Source organism: Lepus europaeus, chromosome 8 (genome assembly GCF_033115175.1).
Source record: "Lepus europaeus isolate LE1 chromosome 8, mLepTim1.pri, whole genome shotgun sequence".
NCBI lineage: Eukaryota > Metazoa > Chordata > Mammalia > Lagomorpha > Leporidae > Lepus > Lepus europaeus.
The window spans coordinates 47,254,301-47,268,867 of record NC_084834.1 but is presented as its reverse complement, the minus strand read 5'-3'; the positions used below and the strand labels follow the sequence as shown (position 1 = coordinate 47,268,867).

Below are 14,567 nucleotides of genomic sequence, written 5' to 3'. Positions count from 1 at the left end.
ACTATAGGTAAAATTTCATGAGTGAATTTATAATAAAGCAATTTATTGTCAAATGTACAGATACAAGCTAGAATTTCATTTTCTCTCTGTTAAAATGGCAAAAGTTTTAGGTGGTGTTGGTCTACTTTTAATAAATTTACAAAAGATTATTCTTTTGACTAATCTGAATCAAAGGCAAATATTCAGTTTCATCTGAATAATTTCCTTGTACTTTGGGTGAGTTTATCAAATCCTTAAATATTTAAGGATACCAGGTTTTTTTCACCTTAGAACTAAAGTTCTATACAATCACATCAGCTACTCTATTTACTTTTAGTTTGTTTATTGATCCTTCTATTAGATGAGCAGCCAAATATTTTCTCACTAATACATAATCCTATCTAATAGTGTTAAATCTGCTTAAATTTTGATATTTTGTCTTCCCCAATGAAATTCTAATTGATGTTTTTTGCACCTAAATCTATCTTTGGGATTTCCTGGAGGGTACTCTAGCATAATAAAAGATTTCTTCTTTCATCTTATGAAAAGAGAGTTACTACAGATAATACGTTATTTGATATAAGATGCATGGGCTACATTGTCAAATCAGAAGATATGATAAGCCGGTGCTCAACCAGGAGAAGCCATGTTCAGCTCGAGCGCCAAGATCGTGAAGCTCAATGGCGAAAAGCCAGATGAGTTCCAGTTGGGGATCTCCCAGGTGCTCCTGGAGCTGGAGATGAACTTGGACCTCAAGGCTCAACTAAGGGAGATGAACATCACGGCTGCCAAGGAAATCGAAGTTGGCGGTGGCCGGAAAGCTATCATCTTTGTTCCAGTTCCTCAACTAAAATCCTTCCAGAAAATTCAAGTCTGGCTAGTTCGTGAGCTGGAGAAAAAGTTTAGTGGGAAGCACGTTGTCTTTATTGCTCAGAGGAAGATTCTGCCTAAGCCAACTCGAAAAAGCCGTAAGAAAAATAAGCAAAAGCGCCCTAGGAGCCGCACTCTGACAGCCCTGCACGATGCGATCCTTGAAGACTTAGTCTTCCCAAGTGAAATCGTGGGCAAGAGAATCCGTGTGAAACTGGATGAAAGCCGGCTCATAAACGTCCATCTGGACAAAGCACAGCAGAATAACGTGGAGCACAAGGTGGAAACTTTCTCTGGTGTGTCTAAGAAGCTCACAGGCAAGGATGTTAATTTTGAGTTCCCAGAGTTCCAGTTGTAAACAAAAATGACTAAATAAAAGACGCTTCATGGTAAAAAAAAAAAATATATATATATATATATATATATATATATATATATATATATATATATATATGATAACCATTTTCCAGGGGTAAATTGGTAGTTTGGATAACATTCAGAAATTTCATGAATTCTCTGCAGATTTCTAAGCTCCCTATAATGTGATACGCATATAACTATCAAATTCTGGGTCTGTTTTGCCTAATATTGGACAACAGCAATATCGTTTTATGATTCTCACATTCAGTTACTTTTTTTTTTTTTTTTGACAGGCAGAATGGACAGTGAGAGAGACAGACAGAGAGAAAGGTCTTCCTTTGCCGTTGGTTCACCCTCCAATGGCAGCCGCGGCCGGCGCACTGCAGCCTGCGCACCGCACTGTTCCGAAGGCAGGAGCCAGGTGCTTCTCCTGGTCTCCCATGGGGTGCAGGGCCCAAGCACTTGGGCCATCCTCCACTGCACTCCCGGGTCATAGCAGAGAGCTGGCCTGGAAGAGGGGCAACAGGGACAGAATCCGGCGCCCCGACCGGGACTAGAACCCGGTGTGCCGGCGCCGCAAGGAAGAGGATTAACCTGTTGAGCCACGGCGCCTGCCTCAGTTATTTTTTAATGTTAATTTCATCTTGCTTTTCCTTCTTTGACTTGAATCAGTATATTCTAACTTAATGGTTTTCAACTGAGGATTCATACTACTTTGGAGTTTTATTAATATGCAGGAACTACACCAGTTACTGAATTACTTTTCTTGACATGATTGATATATTTTTATGTATTTTATGTTATTATATTAATGGTATAGTAAAGCTCAGAATTATTAGATATTAAACTCCTAAAGTTTTTTGCGGCGCCGGCACACCGGGTTCTAGTCCCGGTCGGGGCACCGATCCTGTCCCGGTTGCCCCTCTTCCAGGCCAGCTCTCTGCTGCGGCCAGGGAGTGCAGTGGAGGATGGCCCAAGTGTTTGGGCTCTGCACCCCAGGGGAGACCAGGAGAAGCACCTGGCTCCTGCCATCAGAACAGCGCGGTGCGCCGGCCGCAGCGCGCTACCGCGGCGGCCATTGGAGGGTGAACCAACGGCAAAAGGAAGACCTTTCTCTCTGTCTCTCTCTCTCACTGTCCACTCTGCCTGTCAAAAATTAAAAAATAAATAAATAAATAAATAAACTCCTAAAGTTTTGAACATATAAATAATAAATTTATCCATTTTTCATGTTAGATTAATACCTAGTCTTATTTGGAAATACATTTAATTATTGTGATAGGTATTTTCTGTATTATTGTTTTGTTTTACTTAAAAGGCAGAGCTTATCAGAGAGAACCAGAGAAACAAAAAGCCTTTCCATCCATTGGTTCATTCCACAAATGACAACAGTCATGCTTAAGCCAGGACAAAATCAGGAGCCAGGGTCTCCATCCTGGGTTAATACATGGGTGAGAGGAACCCAAGTCCTTGGGTGATTATCCACTGCTTTTCAAGGTACGTTAGCAGGAAGCTGAATAAGAAGTGAGCATCTGGGACTCAAACTGGCACTCCAATATCATATCACAAGTGGAGGCCTAACCCTCTGTGACACAATGCTGGCCCCTGTCTAAAACTTTTCGTTTGAATTTGTTTTCAAGAAAATTTCATTGAGAGTTGCATCAGTATTATGAGGAATTTTTACCACATCTAGTTATTTTCAGAGTTGTTTACTTCTTCTCCTTTTATTCTCACTTTTGAAATCCTTACAATTTTATGATTAGAGAATTTACCCTATTGGTGACAGTCCCTAGTTAATCATATTAACTGAGGAAGTCTCTCCTTACCTAAGACTGAATTTATTTATGTTTGAAACCATTTTCCATTGTGTTAGTTTTATCTGCAATTATCTTTTCTCCCACTTATCCTACTGTAGGTTCTATTTACCTCTCAATCAGAAAATTTATTCGTGTTTATACAGCAGCTTTCTTAGTCCTCTAATAATGACTCTGTCCTTTGTTCTAGACCCTGTCTAGACCACTTGACTCCTCATTCCTTTATTTATTTATTTATTTATTTTTTGGACAGGCAGAGATAGACAGTGAGTGAGAGAGAGACAGAGAGAAAGGTCTTCCTTTTTCTATTGGTTCATCCCCCAAATGGCCTCTGTAGCTGGCACGATGCAAGGATCTGAAGGCAGGAGCCAAGTGCTTCTTCCTGATCTCCCATGTGGGTGCAGGGCCCAAGCACTTAGGCCATCCTCCACTGCCTTCCCAGGCCACAGCAGAGAGCTGGAATGGACAAGGAGCAACTAGGACAGAATCTGGCACCCGAACCGGGACTAGAACCTGGGATGCCGGAGCCACAGGCGGAGGATTAGCCAAGTGAGCCACAGCGCCGGCCTCCTCATTTCTTTATAATCATAGCCTCTACTCATACATCAATGGCTCTACTCCCGACCTGTGTGTATTGATGACCCTCTACCCTGCTTAATGTTGTATGATTGTTCAAAATTTCTGTACAGAAAAATCCCTCTACCTGCAAAAGATGAGTGGCCTTTTCCCCAGTCTTGGTTGGGATCAGCTTAGTCTTCACAAGGGGCCAGAGGACCTCCCCCCATTTCCTCTCCTCTATGAAATCCTCTCATTATTTGGTTAATGCCACTCTTAGGATTATTGGTTGCTCTTCTCACCCTTATATTTGAAACTAAAATTAATAGACATCTCCAAAGATTTGCTAGTTCTCCCAGTTCCAATAAATTTCAAGTTATTATTATAAGTGAACTTTTAATTAAAAAATTTCATTCTTGTTTTATAAGGTTTATTTACCAGATAGTGTACCAAATTGAATTCTTGGTTCCTTAAAGCTAGATAATCTTTATTAGTAATTTTGTTTTTTGTATCCCTTTTAGAAAATGCTCACTCAGTAGGCACAGTATGCAAGTGTTTCCCATTCATTGTTACAATCAAGTGTTATCAGCCTCATCATACCCAACATGAAGAATGACATTTTAGACACATCCTTAGACATGTGTATCCACTAATTGGTTATAATACTTGGAAAATAGCAATTTATCCAATGTACCATATATTAAGTAGAGATTATAGAAGTGATTCAATAATCATTCATATAGGTGACTTTTCTTTTTCTCTGAATATTTGAGTTGGTTTTTGCCTCTGAACATGTAAAAATTATTTAGAATTTTAGCTTGTGTGCACAAAATTATAATTATTTGGTCAGAATTCTTGAAGTGGCTCACACTGACTCATGGGACTTGAAGAGCTCTATCTGTGTTCCTCTGCTTCGGGGTAGTGATTGCAAGTCCATAACCACCAGCCTGATGTCTACCTGCCTTTTAGGACAAGGAGAAGGACCCCGTTGCATCCTGCAGTTCTTGAACTATGATTGGTTTCTATAAGTGCCAGAGACGACTGTACACAACTTATGGGTCCTGGGGAAGGCCCTATCTTCATTGCTCTGCCACAAGATCCTGGCTTCAGTCAGATCACAATCTCCATGCATCACTTGGACTAACCCATTGGATGTGGGTAAGAAACCCACAACATTCTGCATCTCTGGGGATCTATGGCTGTTGGTTCTGACAGTCCCAGGGACACCTGTACCTGTCCAGTAGTTTTAGGCATAAAATTGCTAATATTCAGTAGAAAGTAGGTGAGTTTTATTCATAATATAGGTCTGCAAATATCAGTCCTTCCCTACCCATTTATATTACACTCCATGAAACAGGCAAGAAATAAACAACTGGCTTAGACTCAGTTCACATAGTGATCATATTATTTTCTGAGATCTGTTGTGGAAAACTACTTATTCCTTTTTCTTATATTTGTTATATTTGCTGATGACAGTTTTTCTTCTATTTGTAGTTTCAGCACCATGTCAAATAAAGAAAACTATTGTTTCAGACTTTAGTTGGTTTTTCTGCTAGATGCACCATTACTGTGTTAGTTACTAAGCAACAAAATCTCTGCCTTGTCCCTATATGCTTGATCATCTATTTTCTGAGGGAATATAGTATTAGAGAGGAGTAGGATTAAAGACAGCAACTACAAAATAAGAAAAACAGCCATAGGTTGTTATCAGGCCCAGGCATGGTCACAACACCAAGAAGATTTGACTTGCTTTCAGACATATTAGTTAGAATTCAGTTATTAAAATAAAGAAGTCCAAAATATAATAGCAAAAATATAAATTTATTTATTTTTCACATAAACGAACAGAAGTAGTAGGTACCGAGTAGGTAGGGAGGTCCTAACGCTGTGTTCAAAATATCCATTTCATAGGCAGATAATTTACACCATAACAAGTCACAGGGTAATGAACAGTCTGGAAAGCACATACATATTTCTGAGGTCATGACCCAGAAAAGAACATCATTCTCCATGTCCTAAGGCCAGAAAATAGTACATATGTTCACATTAAGTTGCATAAGGTGCTGGGAATTATAATCTCTTCTCAAATCCATTTCTGTTTTTATACAGAGGTGGTATAAATACTAGTAGATGGTAACAAAACTGCATTCAAGCTGAAATAGAAACAAGGAATGAGTAGTGATTTAAAAAGTGTTATGCTTACAAATAATCTATGTATTTTCAAGAACCATGTGTCCTTACATCCACAAAGTACAGAGACAGCAAGAGAATGGAAAGATGTATGAAAGAGTAAGGGCACCTTGATTTGCCTTCATCTGACTCTCTGACAATGCTAAAGGGCCTGAGAAGATTCTCAGTATGGCCTCAATTATTTAACTTAGAGGTGGATGAATGGAATGCACACAATAGAGTGAGCTCATTAAATTTCTGATTCCAAGTGTCCATTTTTGACTAAATCTAGAGATGTGCATCTGCCCCGGAGACTTACATTTTCAAACAGATCAGATTATTTAATAATTTTATTTGAAGACAATTATGATGAGCTTGAGTAGAATAGTTTACTATATGTTTGCAAAAATTCCATCTGGCAGAGTAAAACTTACATTAAATGAAAATCACAATAATTTCTTAATTTGCTCATTTAAAATAAGTGAAAATTCTAAACCCAAAAAATATGCTATTAAATAACATGTGGCTCTATTTTCCTTCGGGGTATAGTATTCTTGTCTCTTATGGTAATTTTATCATGAAATATTAAACTTATATAATTTTTTCAAACTCTGCAAATTTGAGTATAATATGCAATACTTTTTACCCAAATGTAACTAAACTCATTCTATTCATTTCATTTAATTAAAACTAAAATTATGCTCAATTATTCCTTCATTGTATTTTACTTATTTTAGTAATGATAATGACTCATCACTCTTCTATCTGTGCCTGGCATTGCTGTGCAACAGGTTAAATTGTCACTTGGTCCACGTCACAGTGCCTGAGCTCTAGTTGTACTCCTGATTCTCATGTAGTTTCCTGTTCATACACCTAGGAGGTAAAAGGGATCACCCAAGGATGTGGATTTCAGACACCCATATGGGAGACACAGAAGGAATTCCTGGCTTCTTTTCTTGTCCTGTTCCAGCCCAGGCTGTTGTGGGAATTTGATGGAAGATATACTTTAATGTTTTGTAATTTTCATCATAGAGATATTTGATGTCTTGGATAAATTTATTCCAAGATATTTATTTTTTTGTAGCTATTGTGAGTAGGATTGATCTAAAAGCCCTTTCTCAGCCATTATATTGTGTATACAAAGGCTAATGATTTTTCTGTTAATTTTATATTCTGCCATTTCACCAAACTCTTTTATTATGAGTTCCAATAGTCCAATAGTCTCTTAGTGGAATCTTTTGGATCCCCTATATATAGAATCATGTCATCTGCAAGTAGGAATACTTTTACTTCCTCCTTCCCAATTTGTATCTGTTTGATTTATTTTTCTTCTCTTACAGGTATGGTTGAAACTTCCAGGACTATATTGAATACTTATGGTGAGAATGGGTACCCTTGTCTGGTTCCAGACCTTAGTGGGAATGATTCTAACATTTGCCGATTCAGTGAGATGCTGTTTGTGGGTTTGCCGTAAATTCAATTGACTAGTCTTTTTTTGAGGATTTTTGTGTCTATGTTCATCAGGGAAATTGGTCTGTAGTTTCATCTCTCTGCTGCATCTTTTTCAGATTTAGGAATTAAGGTGATGCTGGCTTCACAGAAGGAGTTTGGGAGGATTTCCATCATTTAAATTATTTTGAATAGCTTGAAAAGAATTGGAGTTAATTCTTATTTAAATATCTGGCAGAATTTAGCATTGAAGAAGTCCAATCCTAGTCTTTTCTTTGTTCGGAGGGTCTTTATTATGGATTTAATTTCTGTCTCAGTTATTGATCTAATTAGGTTTCCTATGTCTTCTTGGTTCAATTTAAGTAAGTTGTATGTGTCCAGGAATCTATACATTTCTTCTAGTTTTCCCCATTTTTTGGCAATTTTAGTAATTTCTGATGATTCTTGTATCTGTGGTATTTGTTAATATATTTTCTTTTTCATCTCTAATTTTATTTATTTGGGTCTTCTCTTGCTTTTTTAAGTTAGTACATTGATGTATAATTTTGTTCATTTTTTGAAAAAAAAAAACAACTCTTTGTTTTGCTGATCTTTTATATTTTTGATTCTCCTTTGTTTATTTCTTCTCCAATGTTAATTATCTGCTTACTACTACTAATTTTGGGTTTGGTTTGCTGTTATTTTTCTAGGTCCTTCAGATGCACTGATAGCTCATTTATTTGGTTCCTTTCTAATTTCTTGATGTTGGCACCAGTTGCTATAAAATTTCCTCTTAACAGTGCTTTTGCTGAATCCCATAAGTTTTGATATGTGGTAATGTGCTGCATTCATTTCCAGATTTTTTTTATTTTTCTTTTGATTTCATCTATGACCCACTGTTCACTCAGGAGCATGTTTTTCAGTTGACATTTTTTTGCATATGTTGCAGAAATTCCTGAGTTGTTGACTTGCAATTTCATTCCATTGTGGTTAGAGAACATATATGGTACAGTTTCATTTTTTTGAATTTTCTGATACTTGCTTTATGGCCTAGCTTGTGGTCTATCCTAGAGAATGTCCCATGCACTGGTGAAAAAAAGGCATATTTTGAAACTGTAGGATGAAAATTTCTGTAGCTATCCATCAGGACCATTTTGTCTACAGTGTCAATTAACTCTGTTTTTCCTTGTAAATTTTCTGATCTTTCCATTGCTGAAAATGGGGTATTGAAGTTCCCCATTACTATTGTATTGAGATCTACATTTTCCTTTAATCCATTAACATTTCTTTTAAATAGCCAGGTGCCCTGTAATTAGGTGCACACAGATTTATTATAGTCACATCTTCCTGTTGAATTGATCCCTAAACCATCGCATAGTGTCCTTCTTCATGTCTTTTTTCAGTTTTTGTATTAAACTCTATTTTGTCTGATATTACAATGCTTAAACCTATTGTTTTTTGGATTCTGTTAGTATGGAATATCTTTTTCTGTCCTTTCACTTTCAGTCTGCAGGAGTCTTTTTAGGTAAGATGTGCTTGTAGGCAGCTAGGAGAAGGGTCTTGTTTTTTCATCCATTCAGCCAGTCTGTAACTTTTAACTGGAGGATTGAGGACATTTGCATTCAAAGTTACTATTGATAAATAGTGACTTTGCCCTGCCATTTTTCCATAAATATTCTTATAGTTTACTTTGGATTATCTTTGCATTTTACTGTGAAAATTCCTGGCTTCACATTATTTTATAATGATGGCTACATTTCTGTGTTTTTGTGTGTCATAGAAACATTCTTAAGTATTTTTTAAAAGGCTGAAAGAGAGGTGACAAACTCTTTCAATTTCTGTTTCTTATGGAAGGTCTTTATTTCACCTTCATTCATAAATGAGAGCTTTGCAGGGTACAGTATTCCGGGTTGATAGTTTTTTTATCTAAGACTTCGACTATATTTTTCCACTCTTTTCTAGCTTGTAGGGTCTCTAATGAGAAGTCCTCTGTGAGTCCCATTGGAGAGCCTCAGAAATTAATCTGGTGTTTCTCTAGTGCACATTATTGAATCTTTTCTTTATGTTTACTGCGGAAACTTTGACTACAAAGTGTAGTGGTAAAGATCATTTCTGGTCATGTCTATTAGGAGTTCTATGTGCTTCTTGTACTTGGACATCCCTTTCTTTCTTGAAACTGGAGAGGTTTTCCATAATTATTTCACTAAAGAGACTTTCTAATCTATTCTTTCTATACACACTTTCTGGAACTCATAAGACTTGTACATTGGGTCATTGGGTAGTACCCCATATGTCTCCAACAGTGTGCTAAATTTTTCTAATTTCTTCTTTTTTTAGGTTTAACTGTAAGATTTCCAGAGATTTGTCTTCTAATTTGGATGTTTTTTCTTCTGTCTCACTGAATCTGTTGTTAAGGCTTTCCACCACATTTTTTTATTTGATCCTTTGGATTCTTCATTTCTAATATTTCATTTTGATTTATCTTTATAACCTTAACTTCATTGGAAAAATAATCATTCATGTCATGTATGGATTTGCTTCTGATTACTTCTGATTACTATACCATTCCTAAAGCTTTCCTCATACAAAGTTATGAGTAATCCTATGATTAATTTTTTGAGTTCCATTCTTGGCATTTCATCAATCTCTTCGTCTTTACATTCTGGGATTGAAGTGTTGTTGTATTCCTTTGGGGCCATGATATTATCTTCCTTATTTTCCTGTGATGATGGCTTTTATCTTTGGACTATGCCACTGTGGCTCAGTGGAGTATCTGTTCTTTCAGTGAATACCCAGAGATCTGTTCTGGATGTGGTTCATTTTTCTAGTATGACAGGAGTGTCCAAAATGACACCCAAATTGGACATTGCCAATCTCCTCTATTTTTTTTTAATCAGAGAGAAAGGTTTGATCAGCTCTGTTGGTCTAGTCTCACACTCAATCTCTCCTCCCAGGTGACCAATGCCCAGGTACTAGCCACAGTGGGTACAATGTTCATCTGTGCTGCCACAAGAACCACACAAAGGATCATTACAGTCCTCAGTGTGAGCACAGATCCCACAGCCATGATCTTCCCTAGGCATTCAGGGAGCCCTGAGTGTGTGAAGCTGCCGACAGCAACTGCCCAGAAACCCAGCCACACTATGCATCCTCCCATGTGGCCACAGTATTTCCAGAGTTTCAGGATACAAGGCTCCCACAGTCACCAGACACGGAGGATCCACTCTTCCCTGCCAGCCTGTACCATACACAGAGAATGGGGAATGCTCCCAGAGCCAGCTGCCTGTTGTTACTTTATCCAGGCAGCCTAAGCCCCAGATCCTGTGACATGCTAAGAAGTTGGGACACCTTACAGTCCTATGTGGGACTCTGCCTCCTCGGCAGTTCTCCCAGCCAGACTCAGTTATCTCCTCTTGGCTGGTTTTTGGGTGGGCAGATACAAGCTGCCATAGCTGTCATATATGCCCCAAATGGCAGCCTCCCTCTCTCAGCTAGTTATAGGATGCCATTGTTGGTGGTTAGGGAGAAACATGCCCCTTTTTCTCCCTCTAGGTTTGCAGGTACACTGTCCCTTATAGGGCTCCAAGCTAGACTCACACCAGGCTTTCCTTGAAGTTTTACCACCAATGGCTTGGGCTGCTGCAGTCTGGTCTCACCTCACTCTCCAAAGCCAGTGCATAGGCTCTTGGCTACTGGGGTCCACGTTTGTGCTGCATGTCCACACCCTCCACGAAGATCCATAGCATCCCCTCAATTTGTGTGGAGTTTCCACTGCAGTTTTCTCCTGGACTGTTTCCTGAGATTGCAATTTTTTTTAACTCTCTTCTCCTAGACTAGAGCAGTAAGCACCGTATTCCACCATCTTGAAATATACCCTTAGGTATTCATTTATTCAATTAGTATGCCTCGGTGAAAATGTTTGAACTTGCAAGTTCAGATAGAGCCAAAGACAGTTGTAAAATTAAACTGAAATGAAATTTCCATATTTGTGCATTTTTGCAACTCTTGTAATGAAAGACATTTGACATAAAATGAGCTTCATGCATGAAAAGGAAGAGTTTTAATAATTTGAAAATATAAGGAAATATTCAAAAATCATGGAAATGGAGTTCAAAGTAAGTTCATTTTATTTTCTATTTTTTAATTTATGTATGAGGCAGAAATAGAAAGAGAGGGATTGCAATTGCTCCCATCCACTGGTTCACTTCCCATTTGCCCACACAGCTGGTCCTGAGCCAGGGCCAGTATCCAGAAAACAATCAGGACTTTTGTAAATGTGGCAAAAACTTATTTAGCTGAGTATCACTGGTGCTTCCCAAGGGTCTACAATGGTGGGAACCTGGAGTTAGGAGTTAGAACCAGGAATCAATCCCAGAGATTCTGATTTGAGATGCAATTTTCTTACAACTGCCTAAATATTATCTCTTTAATTTTATTCTGATACATATGCATTTTTTAAATTCACAGCATATGAGGGGTTTTCAAAATGTTCATTAAAATGTATATTATGAAAAATTTTACATATTTGTTAAAATTTTTGCATTTAGATAAACTTACCTTTCCATTCTCTTTCCCATGAACTTTTAGAAGTATGCTCATATGCACACATATGTGCATGTGAACACACTCACACAAAGTAATGAGTATTTCTATCATTCCTAAAAGTTTCCTCATACAAAGTTATGATCACCCTCTCATGCCCTCCCAAAACTGAAATTTAGACATCCACCAATCTGCTTACTGTATCTAGAGTTTTACCTAAACTGTCACCATATATGTGTAAATGTGATCATCTACAACAAACTCCAGTTCATGTTTTCATTATTCAACATCATTTTTATGAAATGCCTTTGCCATTACGTGAATAAATACCCATTTTCATTACTGAGAAATACTCCATCATACTGATATGGCATATATTGCTGTTTGTAAATGTGCTTCTATAATTTCTGAATTTTGATGAATTTATCCATTTTTTTAAGTTGTGGAACTTGTAGTTTTTCATAATATTGACATACTAACTTTTAATGTGCGTAGGGTTTGTTGAGGTTTCCATTCCCCTAAACTCTTGATATTAGGATTTTGTGTCTGTGGTTGCCTTTGAATTTCCTTTCTATCTTTTGTTCTGAGGTTTTACAACTAGATAACATTGGCTTTTAGAAATCAGATAAAGATTTTTGCTGAATTGTTTTTACCAGCAAAAGGTTTGACTTTCCCATGCAAATATTGATAGTCTGTCTCTAGGATTTCAAGCTAGTTGTTTCTAGCTAGTTTGTTCTTAATTTCCCTTCTCTGATTGGCTCAGGAAAGTGTATGCTGTGAACAATTTTGTTCACATGTTTTGGTTTTCTTCATTAAGATCAAGAATTATGCTTTGCCCAGCTTTTTAAGTCCTAAATGGAAGTCTGATATTGCATTTAATAGCTCAATCATTTTAATATAGAATTTAAATTATATTTGCTGTAATATTGGGTAATTCACTATTTGCCATTTGTAGGAAAAATAATTATGTTGTGAAAATAATAAATAAAATATATTCTTCGCTTATTTTCTAATTAACTATATTTTAATACATGTAAGTATTGTTTTATATTCAAATAGTTGACCAACAACTTATTGCTAAAGCAAATACATTCATATTCCTTCCATCCCAAAGTGAAATCAGTTTGGCCAGTTTGATGCTATCTTGTTAGGAAAGAAATTTGTGGGTTAGTTTACATATTTTTGTTAGTGGAAACAGACAGAATACTATAATTCATTGTATTTTATGAAATATCTTGTAAAATAATGGACAGCTACAGAGTTATACACAAAATGTAACTTCTTAATAAGAAGTTACCTCCTGGTTTCTTTTTTTTTTTTTTTTTTTGACCCTTTATTTTCTCATCCAAATAATGGAAATAAAATAGTCATGGCCTTTTGATGTACAATAATGGTCATGTGAGGGTTTTTAGCCCTATTAATAGTATGAAGGCAGTGGGGAACCATTTGAAAGCTTTTAAGCAGGATTGAAATGGATTGATGCTTTGAAAAAGACATCAATTTACTTCTCTCAGAATGTATTATAAGGTTAGCACTTATTAGGCCGCATTGAAATAGTTTATAAAATAGACAATGCTGGCCTACACAATGGATGTCAGTGGTTATCAAGGACAGTGCTGATATTTGTGTACATTGGGAAGAAGGTTGTTGTCAGGAAGAGCTATTGTTCTCAGTTCATCTGATTTTTGTAAAGAAATAATTTCCACACCATTTTTCCATAGATAAAATTACAGTGGGACTACTTTTAGCCTCATTTCTCTATTTTCATTCCCCTTTAGTATCTGTCTACTATTAAGATTGAAAATATTTGTGGCAGGTGGTTTAAATTTTCTCACACAAAACCAATTACATTATCTTTTCATTTTATCTTTTTGTATATAGTATGAGAAACTAAAAACAAAAATGTAGCACTTGGTTTAACTTTCACCTAAACTGCAAGAATCTTACTAAATTCCTAGCAATGCAATCATTCAGAAAATAATGGAAACCTACTAGCTGGTGAGTCTGTTTCTTCTACTTCTGTTTTGCTGACAAATTGAAGGTTAAAGCTTGGCGTTTGAAAGCCACTTTATGCAGAAACATATGAACTGGGATTATGATCAACTAAGGAAGCATGATGAAGCAAAACATTTCTGAAAAGAAACTATTATACAGCATAGTAATGGAAAACAATCTTCCTTCCCATAAGTGTGGTGGAATTGTAGCATGTACTCCTTTGTTTCCTAGCTGTTGAGCAACCAGTGCAATGACAGTTGTTATTTTTGCTAGAGCAATATAATGGTGTGTTGAGAAATTTTTCAAGCTCTTTTGGTAAAGTTTTGCAGTCATCCTAGACTCTGCCATTTGCATAGTATCCGACATAGAATTAGATTGCAAACAAAAAGATCAGTACCTGATGTCTGAAACTAAGATTATTCACAACAGCACTGAAAACAATGATTTGGTACATTCTTTTATCATTAAAGACATGTGGAAGGCAGGAAGAGCAAGGTGCCCTGGCCAATCCTAATACTACCAGACAGCTAGGAGAAAGAAAGCAGCAACCTAATGGGGTTTGATTCTTGAGTAAAGTAAACTCAGGGTCAAGAAACAAAAGAAACTAGTTGTTGTCTTTCCATGTTTGCACCACAGGCCTTGTGGACTTGAAAATCTGATTCACAGGTTTATCTTGCACCTTCCTAAAATAGATGTACAGCATATGTTGAATTCAAAGCTTTGCCATGTCTCCTATATAAAAATAAAGTTACTGTTTAGGAATAAGGATTTCAAAATACAAAATTGACCTACTTAGCATAGAGGAGGAAATCTGCTGTAAGGTGACTTTCTTTGTCAAATCAAACAAGTAGCTAT

The 14,567-nt window shown here is 36.8% G+C and overlaps 1 protein-coding gene across 1 annotated transcript; it reads left to right on the top strand.

Moving 5' to 3' along the window:
- The first annotated feature begins 613 nt into the window (after nt 1-613).
- LOC133765529 (small ribosomal subunit protein eS7-like) lies at nt 614-1,234 on the top strand. The gene has a single exon (XM_062199084.1). The coding sequence runs from the start codon at nt 626-628 to the stop codon at nt 1,205-1,207; it is 582 nt and encodes a 193-aa protein (XP_062055068.1). The 5' UTR covers nt 614-625; the 3' UTR covers nt 1,208-1,234.
- The last annotated feature ends 13,333 nt before the right edge of the window (nt 1,235-14,567 follow it).